The sequence below is a fragment of the Paramisgurnus dabryanus genome, chromosome 20, assembly GCF_030506205.2.
Source record: "Paramisgurnus dabryanus chromosome 20, PD_genome_1.1, whole genome shotgun sequence".
In the NCBI taxonomy this organism is placed as follows: domain Eukaryota; kingdom Metazoa; phylum Chordata; class Actinopteri; order Cypriniformes; family Cobitidae; genus Paramisgurnus; species Paramisgurnus dabryanus.
The window spans coordinates 6,380,821-6,403,881 of NC_133356.1; the positions used below are offsets into that span (position 1 = coordinate 6,380,821).

Below are 23,061 nucleotides of genomic sequence, written 5' to 3' on the forward strand. Positions count from 1 at the left end.
ATCTGATCTGGGATCAGGAACAGTTGTTGGATCAGCACAGCTGACAATACCAAGGTGAATAAACTTTTTGCTAAATTGTATCACTTTAGAATATTATGTCAAGTTTAAAGATGGTCAGAAACAACAACTTAAAGGGACACCACTTTTTCTGAAAATATGCTCATTTTACAGCTCTCCTAGAGTTAAACATTTGATTTTTTCCATTTTGGAATCCATCCATTCAGCCGATCTTCGGGTGTGGCGGTACCACTATTAGCATAGCTTAGCATAATTCATTGAATCTGATTAGACCATTAGCATCACGCTAAAAAAGAACCAAAGAATTTTTAAATTTTTCCTATTTAAAACTTGACTCTTCTGTAGTTACATCGTGTACAAAGACCAACAAAAATTAAAAGTTATGATTTTCTAGGCAGATATGGCTAGGAACTATACTCTCATTCTGGCGTAATGATCAAGGACTTTGTTGCTGTAACATGGCTGCAGCAGGCGTAGTGATATTACTCACTGCCCGAAGATAGTCCCCTGCTATTGAAAGTTACTAAGGGGACTATTTCGGGCGCTGCGTAATATCATTGCGCCTCCTGCAGCCATGTTACAGCAGCAAAGTTTTTGATTATTACATCAGAATGAGAGTGTAGTTCCTAACCATATCTGCCTAGAAAATCACAACTTTTAATTTTCTGTTTTATTACACGATGTAACTACAGAAGAGTCAAGTTTTAAATAGGAAAAATATCGAAACTTTTTGGTTATTTTTTAGCGCAATGCTAATGCTCTAATCAGAATCAAAGGATTATGCTAAGCTATGCTAATAGTAGTACCGCCAGACCCGGAGATCGGCGAATGGATTAAACAACGATAAAAATCAAATGTTTAACTCTAGAGGAGCTGGAAAATTAGCATATTTAAAAAAAGGTGGAATGTCCCTTTAAACCTCTTTACTGTAAACCATACTGTTTGTCCTATGAACACGAATAAAATATCCATTTGTGTACCACTCATTTTCATGTAGTTAAATAAAGATACAAAATTTTTACTTTGGGGTTGTAAACTAGTGTTATCCAAGAAGTTTTGGTGTTTCCGTAGCTCAGTAGATGGTAAAGTGTTAGGATTTGATTCCCTGGGAACATGCATATCGATAAAAATTTACTTTAAATGAACTGCCACTTAGAAAATACGATTATTTTAATATTAAAAAGTAAAGATTAAATATAATAAATTGTTCTTAATGTATTTTTAGATACTTCCCCGCCCTGTTTTATTGCAGTGACTGTTCCACAAAAATCAAGCCGTCGTCTTTAGAGGTCATACCAGGTAAATCATGTCAAGAGTGAACATGTTAGAAAGTGCAGCAGAACAACCGACATTTTGGCACAAGCTTCAAGTAGATGCAAAAAAGACTGAGGCAGAAATACTGTTGGGTCAAGGCTAACTTTTGACTTTAGACATGAACTGGATTATGTGGTTTTATTACAAAGCTAATTATGAGACTAAAAGGCAGAACTACATGGACAGGAATACGCTGGAGAACATTAAATGTCATTACTAAGATGAGAAAGAATTTTTTCTTTAGTCTCAAGAGAGCATGTCAACACATCATTACACCAAATTTTAAATAGTGCTTGATCCATTTAATAACTGATATAGTGGCCGGTTGCATAAACATAGTGTGACGTTAAGACTGCATCTTAAGAATGATTCTGACTAACTAGCAATTAATTAAGGCTAATCAGTCATATTATTTGGATTTAAATTAGACCAATCTACCTAACATACTTAAAACAGTTATGATCAGTATTGAAGAAAAAAAATTATGACTAGCTTTTAAGACTAGTCTTAAAGTTTTGTGCAACTGGCTTCACAGATAAGGCTTAGATTAAGCCACACTGTCAGAAAATTAAAGTACAAAACTGTACCTCTTCTGTCACTGGTGTGGTACTCTCAAAGGTTCCTGCCATTGTGGTGAAATGTTGCACCTTTTTGGGTACAATATTATACCCTAAGGACCTATCGTGTACCAGTTAAATGTAAGGGGTACAAAACATTTAAATGTTAATGAATGCATATGTTAATGAGTTGTTTTGTTTTGTAAACCTTATGGTACCACCCCAGCGACAGAAAAGGTACAGTGTAGGACTCTGGACTAAGCTTTAGTTAAATTGGGACATTTTAAGTAGCTTAAATAAATGTGCCTTAGAAAAAAAACATTACTAGTGTTTAACTCGAGACTGATATATTTAAGAAATGTCAGAAAACAACTTGCCCTGTTTAGACAGCTCAAACAGGCATTTTAGTCTGGAACTAGACTTAAAGGGATAGTTCACCCAAAAATGAAAATTCTGTCATCATTTACTCACTCTCATGTTGTTACAAACCCCCATACATTTCTTTGTTCTAATGAACACAAAGGAAGATATTTAAAAAAAAATGTTTGTAATCAAACCGTTCGTGGACCTCATTCACTTCCACAGTAGGAAAAAAAGGAAACTATGGAAGTGAATGGGGTCCACAAATGCTTTGGTTACAAACATTTCTTGAAATATCTTCCTTTGTGTTCATCAGAACAAAGAAATGTATACAGGTTTGTAATAACATGAAAGTTTGAAAATTATGACAGAATTTTCCTTTTTGGGTGAACTATCCCTTTAAGCCTTGATTGTGATACTGGTCCCCAATGTATAGTTTTTAATAAAAATCAGCAGGCCTTTTTAAATTAAAATTATTTTAAATCACTCAGTTTCATTTATATGTTTTTCATAATGTTGAATCATGTCAAAGTTTTGGTTTGGAACAGTTATAAAATGTAATCAAATGTGCATTGCATACGTTTGTCTCATTAACGGTGCAACAGCGCCACCAAGAGTTCAGACCCTGAACTCAATCAGGTTTGTCAACTGGCTGCTATTCAAATGTAGTACCACCTTGCATTTATTTATAAGGGTTAAGAAGGTTACAATTTCAATCTTTTATGAGATTTATCAACCTTTTATATATTTTTTTAACTTCATGCTAGGTGGGACAAATCTTGTAATTTGGCAATTCTATAACTTCTGTTTAACGTAGTGATTAATGATAAACAGGACATACAGTTGTCATCAATTCATCACAAAAGATCAAAATTTATCGTATAGGTTTATGTACCGCCTTCACATTTACTATACTGCAAGTCACTAAATTGAAAGTCAATTATATTAGTACTGAAAATCAAAAGCACACACACCTTTAATTCTTCAAGTGTTTTTATTTAGAAATATCCACTGTGTAAGCACAAATACACGACGATATACACAATATTTCCCACCTGTTTGACATCCTCTTGCCTTCTTCCAACAAAACCCACTTTACATCTGAAAGAAAACACTTATGATGAATTCACAGTTGCTCCCCATCCCAGTGAAGACTACACAAACTATTTACACTATTTACAGTCTTTTTACAACTTTAATGGCTCTCAGTGTTTGTTTCTAGACGACGTGCCGATGGGGACCCACTGTCCATACGGCTTCCTGTCGGCCACACTGTCGGCTCTTGACGTTACCTTGCTCTCATGGTGTACTGGACTGTTTGAGGGTTTGGCGACAGCGTTCTGTGGATATGAGATAAAATATACTTTAGTGTTTCAGTACAACCTAAAATTCATGGTGTTTGAGTAATGTTTCTAATGAACTTACATTGATGCTGAAGGTGATTGGTTTGGTTTTGGGCGATGTCTGAGAAGTTCCTTCACCGTGGTCATCATCATTAGTAACACTGTTTACCTAAAAACAGAGGGGAAAGGTGATATTAATAACATGTTTACATTAAATGAACAATGACTGCAGTAGTATGCCAGTATGCTTGCAATAGCGACACTGACGAGACATCTGAAACACAGTGACATCAAACTGTGTGGATTTGCTATCAAGTATCCTTTACGAGGTAAAATGATAAATTCATTTATACATGAAATGCTTAATGTAGTAATTTTTAAGTTCTTCACCATTCAATGCAAGAACATGAATGAGTGAATCCACACAAAAGTGCAGCAGATTCTGCTGCTGTGTCTGATCACACTACAATAACAAAATACTAAAAATCCTATCTGACCTTTATAAATTAAATCATTTTGGACTAAATAAGTTTAATGAAGCAAATAATTATATTTTATAATAACTGTAGACAAAGCCAAATAAAGAAAAGCAACTTGGCTGAGAGCGATGCATTTTTCCAAACCCCATCCATCACTAGTAGTGTAAGCTCTCTCTGGTCTTCATAGACATCAAACGGAGGAAGACTCTGGTAAATAAGAACGCAATCCAGTTCAACCATCTGAAAACATTTTCTGTTGTACAGTATCATGTGCTGTTGTGTAGACGTGGCTGAGATGCGGGGTGAATAACAGATATGCGTTTACATGTTGAATGTGTGTGGTCAGTTATCAACACAATACTACGGTCGACATCATACGCATTTACTTAACCTTTGCAGTTGTGAATTAAAGATTTAAAGTTGGTGGCATTCACCCCCTTTCCCTCTTTGTCCAAAGGGTGGAGGAGTTCAGTTCTACAGGAACAGAAACGATACAAACAAAGCAAATGAAGCTAATGTCGCTCCTCATCACAGTGAGAGGATTAATAACCACATTCTTACACACACACACACACACACACACACACGCGCACACACTCTCTCCAACACACAGTGGTACATACTCTTCAGCTTGTACTGTTACCTAATCCGGACATGAGCTGTTCATCATTCCAATAAATCCATCAGGCAAAATCATTCATGTCTGAGGAGACAGATTACATGGTGACCCAAGTTGATGCGCAGTACATTTTAAGTTGTGTTTCATTGAGTTAGTCAACGTCCCGAGTTTATAGAAATATGGAAATTCCCACTTAATGGATTGTACTTTTTAACCGGAACACTCAGGACATTCATGCAAATGTTACAAACCTCTAACATGCATATGATGACAAACTGCTGTTCTTTTAGTCATGTGTGTGAGGCTCACCTGTGTTTTTTGTGATACTGGATCAGTCCTGACCCTTTCCTCTTTAACCGATGAGGATCGCTCTTCCTGCTCCTTCAAGCTAGCTGGCAGCTCAAAGTTTTGCACTCCCAGGATCCTGGCAGCATTTGCTTTGGCGATGTCAAGTAGATACTTCTTCTCTGTGGAAGATTTCAAGATTGTAGAACCGATCACAAAAAAAAAGGCCTCTTTCAGTACAACTTTAAGGGTCTTACCTGCCGAACTGAGACGAATGCCACCTCGTTCCTGGCTTCGGGAACGGCTTCTGTAAGCTCTGTACCTGTCTGGTGAACGGGAGAATCTGCACCGATACCTCCCCACGAATCTGCTGCCCCTCCAGACAGGTGAGCGAGATGGAGAGCGTCGGGAGTAGCCGTAAGAAGGCGGTGAGCGACTACGAGAGCTGGAGCGACGATAGCGTCTGTAGGAGCGATCAGGAGATCGGCTGTAGGAGCGGGAGCGAGCGCGGTAACGGCGTGGGGGAGAATAGTGTCGATGGCGGCAGCGTGAGCGGCTGGAAACCCGGTGACAGCGTGGGTGAGAGCGGGAACGGGAGCGTGAGGATGAGGTACTGTCTGAGGATGAGGAGGAACGAGATCTACGGCGGTTTCGTGGTGACCTCCGTGACCCACGGGAGGAGCGGCTTCCTCTACTGCTGGAGGCGGAGCTGTCGCTGCTGCTGGAGCGAGAGGAGCCGGGGCTTGATGGGGCTTTTTGATCAAAGATAAGTTGGAGACCTTCACCGCAGCGGCTGGGGCTGCCCTCCTCCTTCATGATTAAATCTACACAAACACAACAAATAACATAAAAACACTGTTAGAAATACAACCAGGTTTGGTTTTTAAGTTACAAAATTATACTATGAAGCTTAAAAACAACAATAATTGTATAAAGAAATTTTATAAAGATAAACTACAAAGTGGCTAATAATATTCATGTTCGACTTCATGCGCAGACCGACCTGGGCATTACATCAAAGTACCGCGAGAGCGGTTCGAAAACTGTGATCTCGCGGTACATTGACGTCATACTCGATCCGTATGCGCAGTTGCGTGAAGACGAAAGACACTCGAGAATGTGCTGGAACTGAAAGTAGGGCGACTGATAAAGACTCCTCCCACTACTGTCAATCAAATTACACAATCGACTGTGGAAAATTCCCACCCCACGAACAACTGTAAACACTTACCGTTACATAAAGCATAAAAACACAAAACAAAAGCAATATCATAACGTACAAAATCCCATATAATAAACCTGTGGTTAATTTAACTGCATTTGGTGAGGTATACAGAGTAGTACACATATTTCCGTTGCATTATAGTCGTTATGTGACACCCGTTTTGTAAAGAAAAAGAATACGGTAACGTTAGGACTTTCTAAAATAAATTTATATTTTATTATAAATTGAATAAATAAATAAATCAATCAATACTAACAACATACCGTCAAAGCTGACTTGATCCAACTGAAGACGATCGAATATGAGGAAAAACGCTCGATGCTCCTTTAGCGAGATTAAAACAGGAACAGTATTACTTCAGTACAAATATTCAAATAATTCTCCTATCCACCGAAATAAATGTTTATTTGCTTAAAAATAGACTGTTTTAAAAGAGCCCTTTTCGAAATTTAATATGAGTTTTAAACAATAGTCCACAGCGATATAAGGCAAACGTCTGAGTCTCACGAGCGCGTATCGTTAAATGGCGGCTGCGTCGAGCGATCTGTCCTTCTATTCACCAAAACTGCTGACGTAATCAAGCCTTCTCGAAAATTCCTTAGCGGTCTGATAGACAGGCTGTTTAGCTTGATAGGTAACATTAGCAAATCTAAAAATCGGGTTTTAATATTTTTTAATAAAAATAATTTCCGTAGTATGTGAATAATAAAAATTTAATATTAAGAATGGGGAAAGCAGTCATTCATTTATTTTTGTTATTTCGCTAACACTTTACAATATTGCATAAGCTAACATGAACTAACAATCAGCAGTTACAGATTTTATGCATTAATTAATCTTGGTGAATTTTATTTAATGTCAATACAATTGTTCATTGGTTCATTGTGCATTAGATAAACAGTTACAACTTTTGATTTTAAAATCAATAGGAACTAAGATTGCTGTATTGTTCGATGATAATTAATGTTAGCCAGTGTTAACTCATCTTACAAAATACAATCTTATTGTGAAGTGTTATAGTTCTTTAAAGGTTTTTCACTGCAACCGAAACCCCTTTGACATGAACTATGTACTTTAACATGAACGACCTTGGTTGTTTATGTTTCCAACCCATACAAAGAGACTCCTCCCCCCACAGTATGATTTAATCAAAATTTAAAAGATTACCAATTACATTTAATCTATAATTATACATAGTTGCTCTATATATGTATACTACGGTTGCCAAAGCCACTTATGTCAATTTAAACGTATTTTAACCATATATTAATCATTTAAAATAGCTCCATGACTATTGTTAGATAAAGGTGTTGACAAGTATCGCGAGAATACAGTTCCCCCTCGAAAGAACGTAGTTATCGCGAGAGTACACTGTGATATCCTGTAAAGACCAAAACCCTTTACACAAATAAGTGGGCTGGGCGTGCGTAACCTGCATGATTTTGCATTTTTCGCTGCATGTAAAAGAATATCTTGTGCTGGATTAGACACAAAGCAGATCCTGATCGGTGCAGTTTAAAATGGCGATTGAAAACGTGCTCCCGGCTAACTTTGGTTATGCAATTTTTGTATATCTGTATAGTTTTGTAATGTTAATGTATCTCGGGCTCAAAGTTGGTGGTGCCAGGAAGAAGTTTGGCATTAAGGTGTGGTAAATCTTCACATGCACTGATTTTTTTTGCGCTTGATAACCTTGTAAATACTTGTTTATTAAATTCTGTGAATTTCTTCTGGCATGTTGTGTTTAGTATCCCACCATGTACAGCGACAAGGAGCCATTGTTCAACTGTATCCAAAGAGCCCATCAGAACACACTGGAGGTTTATCCACAGTGGCTGGTCTTCCAGACCATTGCTGCATTAGCTTATCCTGTGAGTATACTTGAGTGTCTCATACCTGTCCTGGATTTTTACCTTTATACATTGTGTATGTGTATAGTCATAAATACAACTTTTAATGTTTAAGTTAATATCACACTATCTATGATAGTAGAACACTATTCAAGATCTGTGATAGAAATTGTTCAAAAATTCCCTGCTCATTTTTTATGTGTTCATATATACACCCTCTGACCCACTGACTGTTTATCTTGCACTTTTATCTCCCATCCCAGACGGTTGCTTCAGTGCTAGGAGTCATCTGGGTGACAAGCAGATTTTCCTATGCCTGGGGTTATTACACTGGTGGTACGTTATTGAAGTGTTTAGCTCTTATAAGTAGTGTTTGTGGTATGATTAAATCAATATCACATGATAAGTAATATTTCATGGTATAACAGCATATGTCATAAATGTGGCAAAAATGCTGCAGTTGTTGTTTAGCAGGTGTTTGAGTTTTTTCATCAATGCTGTGTTTTTCTATTTCAGATCCCCAGAAGAGGATGCAAGGTGCATATGGATACATCGGGCTGTTCGGAGTCTTACTCCTTTCAATCTATGTGGCTCTTCAGCTGCTTGGAGTCTTGTAAGGGAATCATGAGTAAAAGAGATTCTTGACCAGTAGTGCAAATGTCAATTTTTTTATGATCAACATTTGTTTTCTGACAGCTAATCTTTTTCTGTCTGTTTGTACACATAATATACACATCTTCTCTTGATTTTCCATGCCATTGTTGAATAGCTGTGAATTTATACGTATGAATAATAAAATCAGATTTTAATAAACCTCATGCAAGTGTTTGAAAGTTTGTTTCATAAACATTCACTATTGTTATTCAGGTTATATTTATGAATTTCTTTAGATCTGAACATAGCACAAAAACAGCTAAAATGAGTTTACCTTAAGTGTATACAATAGATAACAAGCCTTTATTCTAAGGATTGTGGGATTTTATTGTCTTTTTATAGCAAGCCCGGCACAAATCCAAAAATGTCAGATTGTTTTTTTGAAGACGATGAAGTTTTATGATTTGAAGTATAATTAATGTCCATAGTACAAACGTAAAAGGGAAAGTTATTTAAGTATGAGCAATAATGTATTAACCCTTGTGCATTGTTCAAATTCACTGCCCTTTCATGTTGATTGTGAATGAAAACATCTACTAAATTAAACGGCTGTAAAAATTTATCATATTAATATTTTTTTCAAATTTGTTTGCATAAATTGTTAATCAACCTCAAGTCTGATCAAAACGACCAAATGTTTACAAAAAATACAGGATTTTAACTCTGTAATTGCCAAGTTCATAAATGATTTGGGAAAAAACACAAAATGACCTATTTTCAATATAAACGGTGATTGTGGAATGGATTATTTTTACCTTCATCACAGTTTTGAGCATGTCAAAGATTAGCAAAAACATTGTCTGTGATGCATTGTTAGTTTTTTTAGTACACACACACACACACACACACACACACACACACACACACACACACACACACACACACACAGTAATATCCTTTTACACTCCATATAACTCAATGTACAAACAAGTAAGCCTTGTTTTTGAACAGGCCTACTAAGGGTTAATTGTGTCACATGGTGATCAACAGTAAAATGACCAATTTTACCTCTTAGCAAAAGGAAAAACCACCAACAATCAAGAATGGATGATTATATGATGTCATGGCTTTGCAATAAAAAAAAATCATTATAATGGAAGTCAATGTGGAAAAAACAGCCATGAACAACTAATTAGGGAGAAAAAATAAATAAAAACTGATGGTGCACAAAACTAAAAATGCATCAAAAGTGTTTTTACTAATCTTTGACATGCCCAACATGAAAAAGGTAAAAAAAATCACCAGTCCACAATCATTTTTTATATTTCCCAAATCAGTGACATCAATTATGAACCTGGCAATTAAAATCATGGAATTTTTGTAAACATTTGGTAGTTTTGATCAGTAAGGTTGATTAACAGATTTATGCAAAAATATTAATTGATACATTTTTTAAAGCAGTTTAATTTAGTGGATGTTTTCATCCACGAACAACATGAAAAGGTAGTACATTTGCCCACGGTGTATTGTTTTTGTGTCAATATATGTGTCAATTATACAAGATTTGTCACCAAAAATCATTCCATTTGCTAAAACACAGAGAAAGTCATGGCCAAATTAAAGCTAAAAAACCCATAGTGGATGAAAACGTCCCCAACAACCCATAAGGGTTAATGATATACAAATAAACAAAACCATATAGCAACTTATACTCCTCTTTATTTAAACGTTATTACAATTTTTCTGGCATTACAAATTTAGATTTTTATCCATGTTGTAGTTAATAGTGAGATAAAATGTCCAAATAGTAAGAAATTTAATTGTAAAGGTACAAATTATCTAGCAATTGTAAGATATAAATCCCCAGTCAATTTAAATGGCGCCACTACATGCTGAATTTCTTGTTTCTTTAGTTTAACAATGTTTACAGCTGTCATTATCCCTCTGGGTACATCCAAGCACTGTCTGTCTATCTTTATTAGTTTTATATTTACAGTACCATGTCTCTAGGAGTCAGGCACTGGGGACCACTCAGCTCAAGGCCCCTGGCAGTCATTGCATGGGCACCTTTGGGTCCTGTTAGCCAGGGACATCCCCGTTTATAAGAAATAAAACATTTGTATGCCATCTCCCGGATCCTTATCTATCTTTTAATAATGAGTTTTAAGTCACATTGTGTTACATGGATGTAATATTTATGCTCCTTTTTTCGAGAGGACTTTACAGGATGTACTGCGGGATGTAGTGCGCACGCGCGGCTCAGAGCCACTGTTTGAGACGGAAGACTGCGGAGTGTATTTGCACTTACTGCGAACCACGAGAAAAACTCAAGAAAAGTGCAGGTAAGCACTATGCGAACTATAACCCGAGACCCGTATTAACGATCGGTGACATATTGTCGTATTTTTCCTGGCTTTCATTCGCCGCTTAGGTTTAATACAGGAGTGATGAAGCAGATATGTACTAGAAACGCAACCAACCGGACCCAAGCTTTAACACTCGACGCTTTCGCACGACATTGATAAGAAAGGTTGTTTTGGGCAGTTATGTTAAAGATGACAAATTCTTGTCGTTGTACATTCGTCGTAAACATGACAGGAGAAAATCCTTTGTGTGTTATTTGTGTTTGTGTCATGCAGTTCGTGAGCGCGCTGCATTTGCGCAGCCAGCAAGGTTGCGTCGCAGTTGCGCAGTCTGCTTTATAAATCTCTATTAAACATTTGTATGTTTGTGTTATGCATGCTGCTAAATGAACTGATTAAATTTGTATATCTTGTACAATAATAGCTAGCGTGTTCTAGTGTTGTTTTGGTTTGTCTTTGGCAAGCTTTAGATGTAGTGTAGTGTATAAACTAAAGTGTGTATTTTAAAGATGAAAGATGCTGACCAACACATTCAGACTCCACGATTGACAGGGGAACTAACTATCATATATTTTTTATAATCTATGCACCTTTGTGTTCAGGTCAGATCAGAAGGATGTCAGGGTTTTTGGATGGGATCAGATGTGGAGATTGCGAGTGTAATGTGGACTGGGGTGAGAAGAGAAACACCATTGCCTCCATCGCAGCTGGAGTTCTGGTAAGTTTAATTTATGCAAAGCAACCAGCTAGTTTGCCTTATAATCCTGCATTATTGAAAAAAAAAGAAACTTTATCAAACTTTAACGATAGGGCTGGGGAATTTTAAAACTTTTTTATCCAATGTATAATTAATATGCCAGAATGTTGCTATGTTTGCTAGCAGTTCAAAAATGTTTTCATCCTTCCATTTTGTTATTTTGTTCTTTTGGTTTCACTTTCATTTGTTTTTTTATTTATGCAATTGGCAGACAGTTTTACCCAAAGAGACTTTACCAGTGTGATTCATGTGATCAAACCCATGACCTTTGCCTTCTTAAATGCTATGCTCCACCATGTGACCTATAGGAACTGTGATGGACGCTAACCAATATTTGTACCATCACCCAGTACTGTCATAGTTCCCAGCTGTCATAGTTCACAGCACAAATTCACCATATTAGCAAAAGCACTCTCTTTTTCTCATTGTCATTTTTTTCTTGCCCATGCAGTTCTTTACAGGCTGGTGGATTATTATTGACGCAGCGATAATGTACCCTAAGGAGGAAGAGTTTCACCATGCATACCACACGTGTGGAGTCATAGCAACAATAGCCTTTCTCATGTAAGTTTCACCTATATCAATTTCTTCTTACTTCCTCAAATGAAGCGGACAAAGTTCTTGTTTGTATTGTATTCACACATATTAGCTCTTACCTTTGCGATCTACCTTAACCTTGATCTGTTCTAGATTTTTAACCCTGTTGTTTAGAAATTTTCAGTTAAAGTGTTATTGTGACTGCTGTCACCAAGATGTAGGGTTGCAAAATTCTGAGTATTTTCAAGGCTGGAAACCTTCCATGGGAATTAACGGAAATATATGGGAATAAACAGGAATATGTGGGAATTAAAAGGGATAAACTGGGAATTTTAACAAATTGCAGAGTTATTTCACAAGACTTTTTTAAAGATGTAAAATAAATCTTTGGTGTCCATTGAGTGCTTATGTGCAGTTTTAGCTCAAAATACCCCACAGATAATTTATTATAACATGTTCAAATTGCCACTTTGTGGGTGTGAGGAAAAATGTGCTGTTTTTGGGTGTCCTTTAAAATGCAAAAAGCTGATCTCTGCACTAAATGTTAGCGCTGTGGTTGGATAGTGCAGATTAATGGGTGGTATTATCCTCTTCTGACATCACAAGGGGAGCCAAATTTCAATTACCTATTTTTTCACTAGGGCTGCAGGTGATACGTCCGCGATAATTAATGCAAAATTGCCCTGATTGTCAGTGAACTATGGCTCTGTGTAGTAAATGCAGCTCCATCTGAAAACAGTTGATGGCGATTTACTACTAATCAAGGAACCGGCATTACTGACGAGATGCACGTGACAATCACATGCTATTTATTTTCACATGCTTGCAGAGTATGGTTTACCAAAACTAAGTTACTGTTTAGTTCTTTTTCACATTTTCTAGGTTGATAGAAGTACTGGGGACCCAATTATAACACTTAAACATAGAAAAAGTCATTTTATGTCCACCTTAATTGGAGTTCAAGATTTATTGCAATTTCAGTAGAATTTTTACCCTGCACATTCCTCAGTCATATGCACACTGCTTACTGAAGGGCTATTGAGGCCACACCCCCTACTTGCATTCATCCATAACATGCACAGATTATTTCTAAAAGCCAGTAAATCAGAAAGCTAAATGTAAGCTAGCACTATTTCGTTGAAAAATTATGAGGCTAGCTATCAAGCTGTGATCGAGCCTTCTACATTCTGCTAGCCAGTTTTCTGTTATCATACAGAATTACTGTATCACCCAAAAGTTTAGACATTAAAAATAGTAATGTTTTTGAAGGAAGTCTCTTATGCTCATCAAGCCTGCATTTATTTAATCAAGATTTCTTTTGAAGGATTTAAAAAAAAAAATGTATTACCTTGAATGCATGTCAGCGTATGACCAAACAAAATGTTCATTCATGTTTGTATATGATATAGTTTATATAATTTTCCCAAAATTCTGGCAATAATTCCCATAAATTCCTGTTAAGTTTCCAATTTTGCATTTTTCCAAAATTCCCCAGATTAAAGGGACACACTCCACTTTTTAAAAATATGCTGAATGGATTTCAAAAAGGTGAAAATCAAGTGGGAGCTCTAGAGGAGCTGGAAAATTAGCCTATTTACAAAAAAAGTGGAGTGTTCTTTTAAGTTTCCAATTTGAAATTTTTCCAAAACCCCCCAGATTAAGTTTCCATGGAAAGTTGCCGGAATTTCACCACTTTGCAACTCTATCAAGATGAAAAAACTATTAATCTGTTGGTTCAGTGTCACTTATTGTGGATTTGAATGCAGGATCAACGCTGTGTCAAATGGTCAGGTGAGAGGGGACAGCTACAGCGAGGGCTGCTTGGGACAAACAGGTATGTGTTTTATATTATTTATATAAATAGTGAGTTTTACAGTGTTGCAAAACAGCTTTACATGAAAAGATGCTTGACATGCTTTATTTTGATAAATGTTTTATAACATCTGCTGGAAAAATATCTTTGCCATTACAGTGCAAATACATAAATATCAAACTGAAGAATATTGCTAAAATATAACTTAATATTAAAATGTTTTCCATGCTGTGTTTTTTGGTGTAGGTGCAAGAGTGTGGCTTTTTATTGGATTCATGTTGGCATTTGGGTCTCTCATCGCCTCTATGTGGATTCTATTTGGGGGTTTTGTTGTGTCTGGTAAGGCCCTTAGATATTTTTTTTTGCCAAAACCTTACCTTCCAAATTAGTTTTTTGTCGTAATAATGTTTTTGTCTCTGTTCAAAGATCAAAAGACTCTTCCGGTGTATCCTGGTATTGCTATTTTTTTCCAAAATGCATTCATCTTCTTTGGGTAAGATTAAAAATCAACAGATTTATCACCTGCCTCTGAAGTCTTTTCAGTATTTTCATTAGCATCTGATTTGTGATTGACTATGTCTCTCATGCAGTGGTCTGGTGTTCAAGTTTGGACGCACTGAGGACCTTTGGCAGTGATGATACCTTCTACCTTCCATCAAATCCCACAGTCCATCAACACATAACTTTTTCTGTATTGCTGCCTATTTGCTTCTCTTCTTCAACTCATTCTTTTCAGTAATATGTTCCTTTATTCTATCTCTACCTGTGTGGCCACATAGTATGCGAGTTCATGCCCTCCAGTCAGTATGGACTGACCAAATAAAAATTCAGATTCTGTAACACATTGGAAACCCAATAAGTAGCATTGGAAAATAATTGGAATAGTTCTCAAAAGTTGAATTGCACCATAGAAATGTTTTTTATTCCGCTTTTACAAAAGCAAAGAAATAAAGCCACAGCAGAATGCTTGCACTTTAAGTTTGTCTTTCATCCACAAGTGATGCATCTAAAAAGCTTTCATCTCAATAGGATCACATGTGGCAGCAAGCGTGGTGATTCATGCCACACAACTGCATTTTCTGTGCTGATTCTTATTTGCACATGGTCAAATATGCTAAATTGAACTGACAGTGTGACAGTCTTACTTCATAACCCATTTTCAACCACTTTTACATTATTAAATAGCAAAATACTCTGTAATCAGCTTTCGTTTTGCATAGACGGCAGAATCTATATTAACCAAAATGAGTGTGACTGTCAGTCATTCCTCAAACTTTACTGTGTTTCTATTTTAATTGTGTTCTCATTTGCACGTAAATCTGTTTTATTAATCCACCAAATTCATTTCTGTAATTTACATGCAAAACATTTTAATATGTAACATACTCGCATTTGTTTTTTATGCATCCTGTGATTTTATTTTTATACAGGTTTCCCACAACTTGTTAAAATAATTTTCCCAGTCATTCATTACCAATTACACACCAAAAAAAATGTATAGAAATTGGGCTTGCAAGGAACTATTTATAGCTGTTAAATTATTTATTGTCTGGCCCGAACAGTTTTAAAGTTTGTAATTTCTGCACTAGTACAACCACACAGAATTGCAATATTTTTTCTAAAGACGGGACTACCTGTCCATCTGACCGATAGCAGGTGAGGTGTTTAAAACTGGATGGAAAAAAGCCATTATGTTTGCTATTCTGTTTGGTGCTGCTGTAGTGGTGCAGAAATCTCATCTTTTAAGTTTTTCATGATCGTGAGAACCCTGGTTTATGTTTTGTGTTCTGGAGATGTAAGCTTGTCCTCTGTGTATGGTTGGACATGTGGGAGCTGTAATAAAGTCTGTATTTTTATTTTATTTTTAAATATAAGCACAATTACTTCTTATTTCAGTGGTTATGGGGAAATAATTTACATAAGTCAGAGAATAGACTCATTTTTCAACACTAACAAATTTTTTAATTTCTAAACAATAAAAGAATGTAACATAATGTAATCCCTGTTTCTCTTTTTGACAAAAATAGCTAAAATGCATTCAGCTGTGGGTTCAAAACAAATAAAACAGTTGTAAATATGTATGAAGGCTGTGTTTTTTTATATCCAGCATGTAATTTTTTACATAGATTTATATTTTTATGGTTTCATAAGTTGAACTACGTAGTTATTTTTGTATAAGTCTGTCATTGTGTGACTAAAGTAACTAAAGTAATTGTTTAACATTTATTTATTAAGGCAACTGTAAAATGTTTATTTAGATAACATTTCATCTCTTACACATGTTCTCTGCAATCATGATTTTGTCTGTCCAGCTCTTTATAGCTTCACCACCAAATGTGGAAACTACAGAAGAAAGACATGCATTAATAATATTATAAACATTACATTTAGGGATATACATTTTGAGGTAATTTGACTTTTAATGATAATGAAGGAATGAAACAACCAATCACCTCCCAGAATGCCTGATCATCAAAGCACTTTCTGTCCTGTTGAGGTCTCCAGATCCTCAATTTCAAAAACAGTCCTGCAGATCATCATTTAAAACATTAGAAATAATTAAACAGTATTTCACTCAACAACCCTATACCTATATTTTACATTCATTTAGTAAAATATAAATTGAAATACTGATTAATCAAATGATTAAAAACCCTTGCAAACCCTAATGCAATTTTTAAATGAACTTTTGTTTATTATTCAAAGAGGGTTTGAATCTTGATATATAATATATCTTTATCCTTAGCATCTTTTAGCATACCTGTGGCTATTCCCATTACCAGACTCATGCACAGTGTTATGAGGAGAACACAGATGTGATGCACAGCAAACCGCAGAGCTCTGTAAACAGGTATCACAAAATGAATATTAATACATCATTTACATTTACACACGTGGCAGACACTTTGCAGGGCATTACAAGGTATCAGTATCAGAAATAGATTTAAACGTGCCCTTAATGGAGTTTAATAGACACCTTTATATATTTAATATGATAGAGCAAAAGTAAGAGTTTACATTGTGCTTTCTGTACCGGCCAGCCGTAGAAACAAAAGAGCAAACCATCCCAGAATTCCAGGTATGGCATGAACATTGAGGACGCCACAGGTGTCGTGACACTCAAACGCAAACAGCATGTGACTCTGATTGAAAGAAAAAACAAATGAAGGAAAATCACTACATGAAATCATACTGCAGAGTTTCAATGGATATTTATGAATATAGATACAAAATCACAATATCTGAAGATAAACGTATCGTGTGATACATGAGTTCACCTTGAAAATCTAGAAGATTTGTACAAAATCAGATTTTTTGGCTTTTATTTTAAGGGGACATTTAACAAGACTTTTTTTAATGTAAAATAAATCTTTGGTGTCTCCAGAGTACGTGTGTGAAGTTTTAGCTCAAAATATCATGTAGATAATTTATTATAAACATGTTAAAATTGGCACTTTGTAGGTGTGAGCAAAAATGTGCGTTTTTGGGTGTGTCCTTTTAAATGCAAATGAGCTTATCTCTGCACTAAATGGCAGTGCTGTGGTCGGTTGGTGCAGATTAAGGGGCGGTATTATTATAATAAGATCCCCTTCTGACATCACAAGGAGAGCCAAATTTCAGTGACCCTCTTTTTCATATTGCAGAGAATGGTTTACCAAAACTAAGTTACTGAGTTGTCCTTTTTAACATTTTCTTCGTTGATAGAAGCACTTGGGACCCAATTATAGCACTTAAACATGGAAAAAGTCAGATTTTTCATGATATTGTAGCACTTCTGCTCTTTGGAACTAAAAAAACAAGAATTTTGGTTTGATTACATAACAACATTTTTTTTTACGGTTCATGTGGCTGTACCTTCATGTACCGGCATCCCAGGGCGGATAAGAGAGCAGAACAGAAACCAATCGTCATGGCAATCCATGGAGCCTGGACTGCTGTCATGGCAACTCCAAAAGCAACACCACCAGAGAGGGCGGAGCGCTGGATGTGCACCTGGATAATACAGGTACATTTTTTATGAAACATGCTATGCTTCATTTGATTTCCATCAAAGGTGTAATCTGTTTATTGCAAATCTGGGAACAATTGAAGAGCTCAGATGCAAAAGCAGCTAATCACCACCCCTTTATTATACATTCATCAAATGCTTTCGCTTCAAATCCCCTTAATCCCACTCTCAGGCCATTCAGAATGCAGCTTTGTTAGCAGGATGTATTAAGATAAAAAATGCTCATTTACAAGAAAACAGTATTAGATGCACTTACAGGAGAGAGTTTTACATCTGAGCTCCTCAATTCTGGATCCCAGTACAGTTCAAGTCAACATAAAACACTTTTCTCCAACATCTTTTACGTGTAATCTGACATGCCTGATTTTATCATTACACCAAACCATCTTTGTGGAGTTGTTTCAGGGAATCTACTAACCATGTTCATTTTTCCTTTAGAGCTAGAGAGCATAGAGATAGACATCGCTATGACAACACTGACAGCCAGAGACAGATACGTCCCATATATCACCTTGAGCTTCAGTCCGGTCTCCCACTTTTTATACACTACTGCTGAGTTAAAACTGGGCCAGAATATCCACAGGAAAAGTGTTCCTGTTAGAGAGAGAGAGAGAGAGAGAGAGAGAGAGAGAGAGAGAGAGAGAGAGAGAGAGAGAGAGAGAGAGAGAGAGAGAGAGAGAGAGAGAGAGAGAGAGAGAGAGAGAGAGAGAGAGAGAGAGAGAGAGAGAGAGAGAGAGAGAGAGAGAGAGAGAGGGGGGGGACAAGGCAAGGCAAGTTTATTTGTATAGCACATTTCATACACAGAGGTAATTCAAAGTGCTTTATATAAAAATGAGAAAACAATCCAAGAGAATAATTTGTTAATATTGTGATATTGTATGTTTCTTGTTTTATGTATAATGCTTTGGCAATATTGTAAGTGACACAATCATGCCAATAAAGTTCTTTAAATTGAAAAAAATTGAATAAAATATGTAAAAAATAATAAAATCACAATAAAAACAAAGACACATGAGAATTTAAAATAAAATAAATGTAGATATAAAATTATGTTGAAACACATCTGATCTCTTTTGGAAGTTAATTCCAGCTTCAAGTGGCATAATAAATGCTGACGCACCTTGTTTTGAGTGAACCCTTGGTATGTCTAACTGACCTGATCTTAACAGTGGCGGCCGGTGACTTTTTTTTGAGGGCGCTCGATGCGAAGTTCGTCACAACATGTATGTAGCCCATCATGTGTGTGGTTCATACTTTCAAAATATTTGTTCGCGTGTCAAGTGATCCTATGTGCATCATGTGTCTTGTCAAAATAAGTGCCTGCTGCAGACGCGTCTAAAGGGTTAATGATAAAAGAGACGCTCGCGTTTGCCAGATACTCACATAATCTCATGCGTAATCCGAGTTTACTGTTAAGGGAGTGTCTTGCGTGTATTTTGTGAACATGAGCGTCTCTTTTATCATAAACGGTTTTGACGAGTGTGCAAAACACGTGATGCACATGGTTCACATGACACTCCGAACACATATTTTGAATTTGCACCCCTTGGATGAGCAGTCACGAAACTTCACTGGATCCTTTGATCTAATTACTCTGTTAGGTTTATATTTAATTGGCATATCTGTAATGTATTTCGGTCCGAAGGCATGTAAATGTAACTGGATGCCAGTGTAAGGACCTGAGGACTGAAGTGATGTGCTCAATTTTTTTGGTTCTGGTCAGAATTCTGGCAGCAGCTGTGTTCTGTATGAGCTGCAGCTGTCTAATGGTCTTTTTGGGGATCCCAGTAAGGAGTCCTTTGCAGTAATCCACCCTGCTGGTGATGAAAGCATGAACAAGTCCTGTCTTGAGACAAAACATCTGATTCTGGGTATATTTCGGAGATAGTAAGCTGATTTGCTTATCGCTTTCACATAACTATTGAAATAAGGTCAGACACCAAGATTTCACGTCTTTAGACCCCTAGAGTCAAGGTATGTGCTAACTTTAGTTTCATCTTTATTTCCAAATACAATGACTTCAGTTTTGTCTTTGTTTAACTGGAAAAACACATCCAACTGTTAATTTCATCAATGCACCTACATAGAAATTCAATGGTGATAGGGCTAAATATATCACGGTGTCATCTACATAGCTGTGATAAGCAATTTGGTTCTTTTTCAATATTTGAGGAGCATATACAAATTAAACAGAAGCGGTACAAGAATTGAGCCCTGTGGGACTCCACATGCCATGTAGAATTAAAGTAAACTCACAAAACATTTTGGTTGAAGAATGTCTGAGCTACTATTTCCCATAATGCAACGCACTTGCATTTTTTGACAAGCCATGTTTTGCAGGTTTCTGTTAGATGAACTCTCTTGTACTCACCCAACATGGCGAATAATCCAGTCCTACTGTCAGTTTTCTCTTTCTCTGGTTTCTCGCGTCTGATCTGCTCTCTGTGCAGTACCCATGATGTCATCACACCAAAAAGACTCCCAAAGACATGAAGAAGCATGATGCTGTACAATGAATCTGCCTAACATGTTTAAAATAAAGATGAGTAACTCACACTCAATTGCTCTGCATAAAATAGTACAAAGTACAAAATGGTATCCAATAGTATATGAGTGATTATATAAAATTGCAGGTACATTTGGTGTCCAACATCATTAATACTTTGGTACTCATTGTCATGGATCACAAGATGTATTAGGCCAAAAGAATATAATATTTTTGGTAAAGGTGTCTTGAGCTGTCTTGTTTAGTCAGTTTTTCCTCTTATGTTGCTTTGCATTGAATAGATACATATGATACATATTTAGTGCTTTAAATTTAGTACAAAAATCCAAGTTGGGTAAGGTCTTCACTTTGCCTTTTTCTTTCTTAAAACTGGCTTGTATTATATCTTGTAATAGTAATAAGTAGAATTCATGAAATTTGAAGATAACAAGAAGTTCTCCTAAAATCCCTTGGATCATTTTTAACTGGGAAGGTAAACTTCTCTTACATGAAGCAGAATTCGCACAATCCACTGATTGACCACAAATCCTGTGACTTCCACCAGCGCCATAAGCAAAAGCTGAACCGGATTCGTTTTTCCATGGACCGCTCCCATCGCAACCAGTGCCGAAGCTGCACAGAGCTCTGCCTCGATCACACTAGATGTAGGGCACAAATAACATTGGTTGTGATGCTGACAACATCTTTAATCAGAAAAACATTAGATAGATGTCCTAACCATTATAAAAAAAATCAAGTTTTGAACAAATACACTGTAAAAAGAAGACCTATTGAACTTAAAATGTTCTACTTGTTAAAGCTGATTCTTTCAGTTTGGTCATTTGTGTTCAATTTAACCGAACCAGTTGAAAAATTTGAACAACAATTCAAGTAACAAGAAGATTTTGAGTTGAAGCCTGATCTTTTATATTGGTTGACTACTGTTTAGACTTTATTAAAGATATATGTCAGCATACAGTATTTGTCAATGTCTAGAAACCCATTTTTGCAAAAATCAAACACAATGCTATTATTTTTCATGCTTACAGTTCTCTTTCAATTATGGGTGTTGACCAATCAGCTCAATTTTAAGCTCAACAAGACTAAAGATCACATAGTTATTGCCTTAAAGTGTGTTAATAAAATAATTTGCCATCCTAAATGATCAGCACTTCTTGTGTACATCTCCCACGCATCATGCGAAGTTTATCCAACAAATCAGCCACTGAACATTTTCAGTGTCTTCAGCCGCGCATCTAATTACTTTCCAGGTCATTGTTATTACAATCATAAATATACATTGTTTAGTAAGAAACATCTGCTAACAGTTGTAATGTCTTTACCTCTTCATATTGATGTAGATCGCACCATTGTGATGACGCTGTGGCAGCAGAAAACCATTCATCAAGACAGCCCATTGAGTGGCCATTGCAGCCACCAGCAGGTTGAACCCCGATCCACTGAAACCATATCGTACGAGGAAGGTGGCCAAGAATCCGAAGCCCATGAATATCATCACATGGATATCCTGGAATTCTGTCAAAATGATTGAGTTTCCAATAATCACTTTTAAGAATAGATAAAAGCTGGGATATAAACTTCAATTTCTTGAATACTGCTAGTGATGAAGAAACACCTCTTATCTACCAAAACCAGAGAGGTCATGACTCCCCACCCCAACCGCAAGACGCCACACATTTATAAACAATTCAAACCAAACTTTTTGAGTTCTTAAATTCCTACAGATGGTTTGACACTTTTATATTTTGAACTAACAGCAATATTTACTAAAACAACCAGAAAATAAATTTAAAGCTAAATGTGTTGACAGACATTTATGTTCTTTCATGTGTTTGATATCAGCTAAACATAGCAGACTTATGAAAAGTGATCAGTTTGTTGTCGTCTCCATGAAAACAACAGATTTATCTTAAGCTGTAGAATGTATTCAATATGGAAACCCCGAATAATTCATAACACAATAGCTCAAATGTAAAGTATACTTACTGACCTGCATATAAGCGAATGAAAGTCTTTTGGTCAAACTCTCTTGGTTCATGTTGTTCGATTTTCACAAAAAAGACAAACAGTAGAAGAAATATGGTTTCAAGAAGAAAAGTGACAAGCGGAAGTCTTGAACGAAGACTTGGGGCGTATTGAGGAGCCATTATTACTGTGACAAACTCTGAATGTCTGTAATCTTGCCCATCCAGGGATGAGTCCTCACACAGCTGACAATATTGTAAGATGACGTAGAAAAGGGCATAGAGGTGTTTCTCAAAAAAACCAAACATGTGAACGATTTTTAAAAACATCTGGTTAATTGCAATAATACATTTTTGGAAAGCTTGGAATGCTTATTCATTATGTGTGTAATACAACATATAAGCAACACAATACAATACAAGCATTATTGTGTAATAGCTCATTTAAACGTTTTATACATTATTTTA

The 23,061-nt window shown here is 36.2% G+C and overlaps 4 protein-coding genes across 12 annotated transcripts; 2 read left to right on the forward strand and 2 right to left on the reverse strand.

Moving 5' to 3' along the window:
* Window positions 1–3,442: 3,442 nt before the first annotated feature.
* Window positions 3,443–6,733, reverse strand: rsrp1 (arginine/serine-rich protein 1). 9 transcript variants are annotated; one of them, XM_073812830.1, is made up of 6 exons: window positions 6,464–6,733; window positions 5,233–5,799; window positions 5,000–5,157; window positions 4,715–4,774; window positions 3,675–4,545; window positions 3,443–3,589 (listed from the first exon to the last, which is right to left on the reverse strand). In XM_073812830.1, exons 2-4 carry the CDS (start codon window positions 5,789–5,791, stop codon window positions 4,769–4,771), a joined length of 723 nt encoding a protein of 240 aa, XP_073668931.1. In that variant the 5' UTR covers window positions 5,792–5,799; window positions 6,464–6,733; the 3' UTR covers window positions 3,443–3,589; window positions 3,675–4,545; window positions 4,715–4,768. The 9 variants fall into 9 exon arrangements, with proteins under 9 accessions (XP_073668931.1, XP_073668932.1, XP_073668928.1 ...); XM_073812831.1 differs by having other exon boundaries at window positions 4,695–4,774; XM_073812827.1 differs by having other exon boundaries at window positions 3,675–4,278; window positions 4,463–4,545; window positions 4,715–5,157.
* Window positions 6,734–7,586: 853 nt separating this feature from the next.
* Window positions 7,587–8,868, forward strand: mgst3b (microsomal glutathione S-transferase 3b). Its single transcript, XM_065296140.2, has 4 exons — window positions 7,587–7,846; window positions 7,949–8,071; window positions 8,314–8,386; window positions 8,567–8,868. Exons 1-4 carry the CDS (start codon window positions 7,721–7,723, stop codon window positions 8,665–8,667), a joined length of 423 nt encoding a protein of 140 aa, XP_065152212.1. The 5' UTR covers window positions 7,587–7,720; the 3' UTR covers window positions 8,668–8,868.
* Window positions 8,869–10,862: 1,994 nt separating this feature from the next.
* tmem50a (transmembrane protein 50A) lies at window positions 10,863–16,193 on the forward strand. Its single transcript, XM_065296142.1, has 7 exons — window positions 10,863–10,986; window positions 11,610–11,725; window positions 12,216–12,328; window positions 14,068–14,135; window positions 14,361–14,453; window positions 14,541–14,607; window positions 14,705–16,193. The coding sequence occupies exons 2-7, from the start codon at window positions 11,624–11,626 to the stop codon at window positions 14,748–14,750; spliced, it is 489 nt and encodes a 162-aa protein (XP_065152214.1). The 5' UTR covers window positions 10,863–10,986; window positions 11,610–11,623; the 3' UTR covers window positions 14,751–16,193.
* On the reverse strand, window positions 15,611–22,858 carry rhd (Rh blood group, D antigen). Its single transcript, XM_065296141.1, has 10 exons — window positions 22,620–22,858; window positions 21,952–22,144; window positions 21,117–21,267; window positions 20,495–20,645; window positions 18,542–18,717; window positions 17,970–18,107; window positions 17,133–17,257; window positions 16,876–16,955; window positions 16,568–16,641; window positions 15,611–16,457 (listed from the first exon to the last, which is right to left on the reverse strand). Exons 1-10 carry the CDS (start codon window positions 22,774–22,776, stop codon window positions 16,431–16,433), a joined length of 1,272 nt encoding a protein of 423 aa, XP_065152213.1. The 5' UTR covers window positions 22,777–22,858; the 3' UTR covers window positions 15,611–16,430.
* Between the last annotated feature and the right edge of the window lie 203 nt (window positions 22,859–23,061).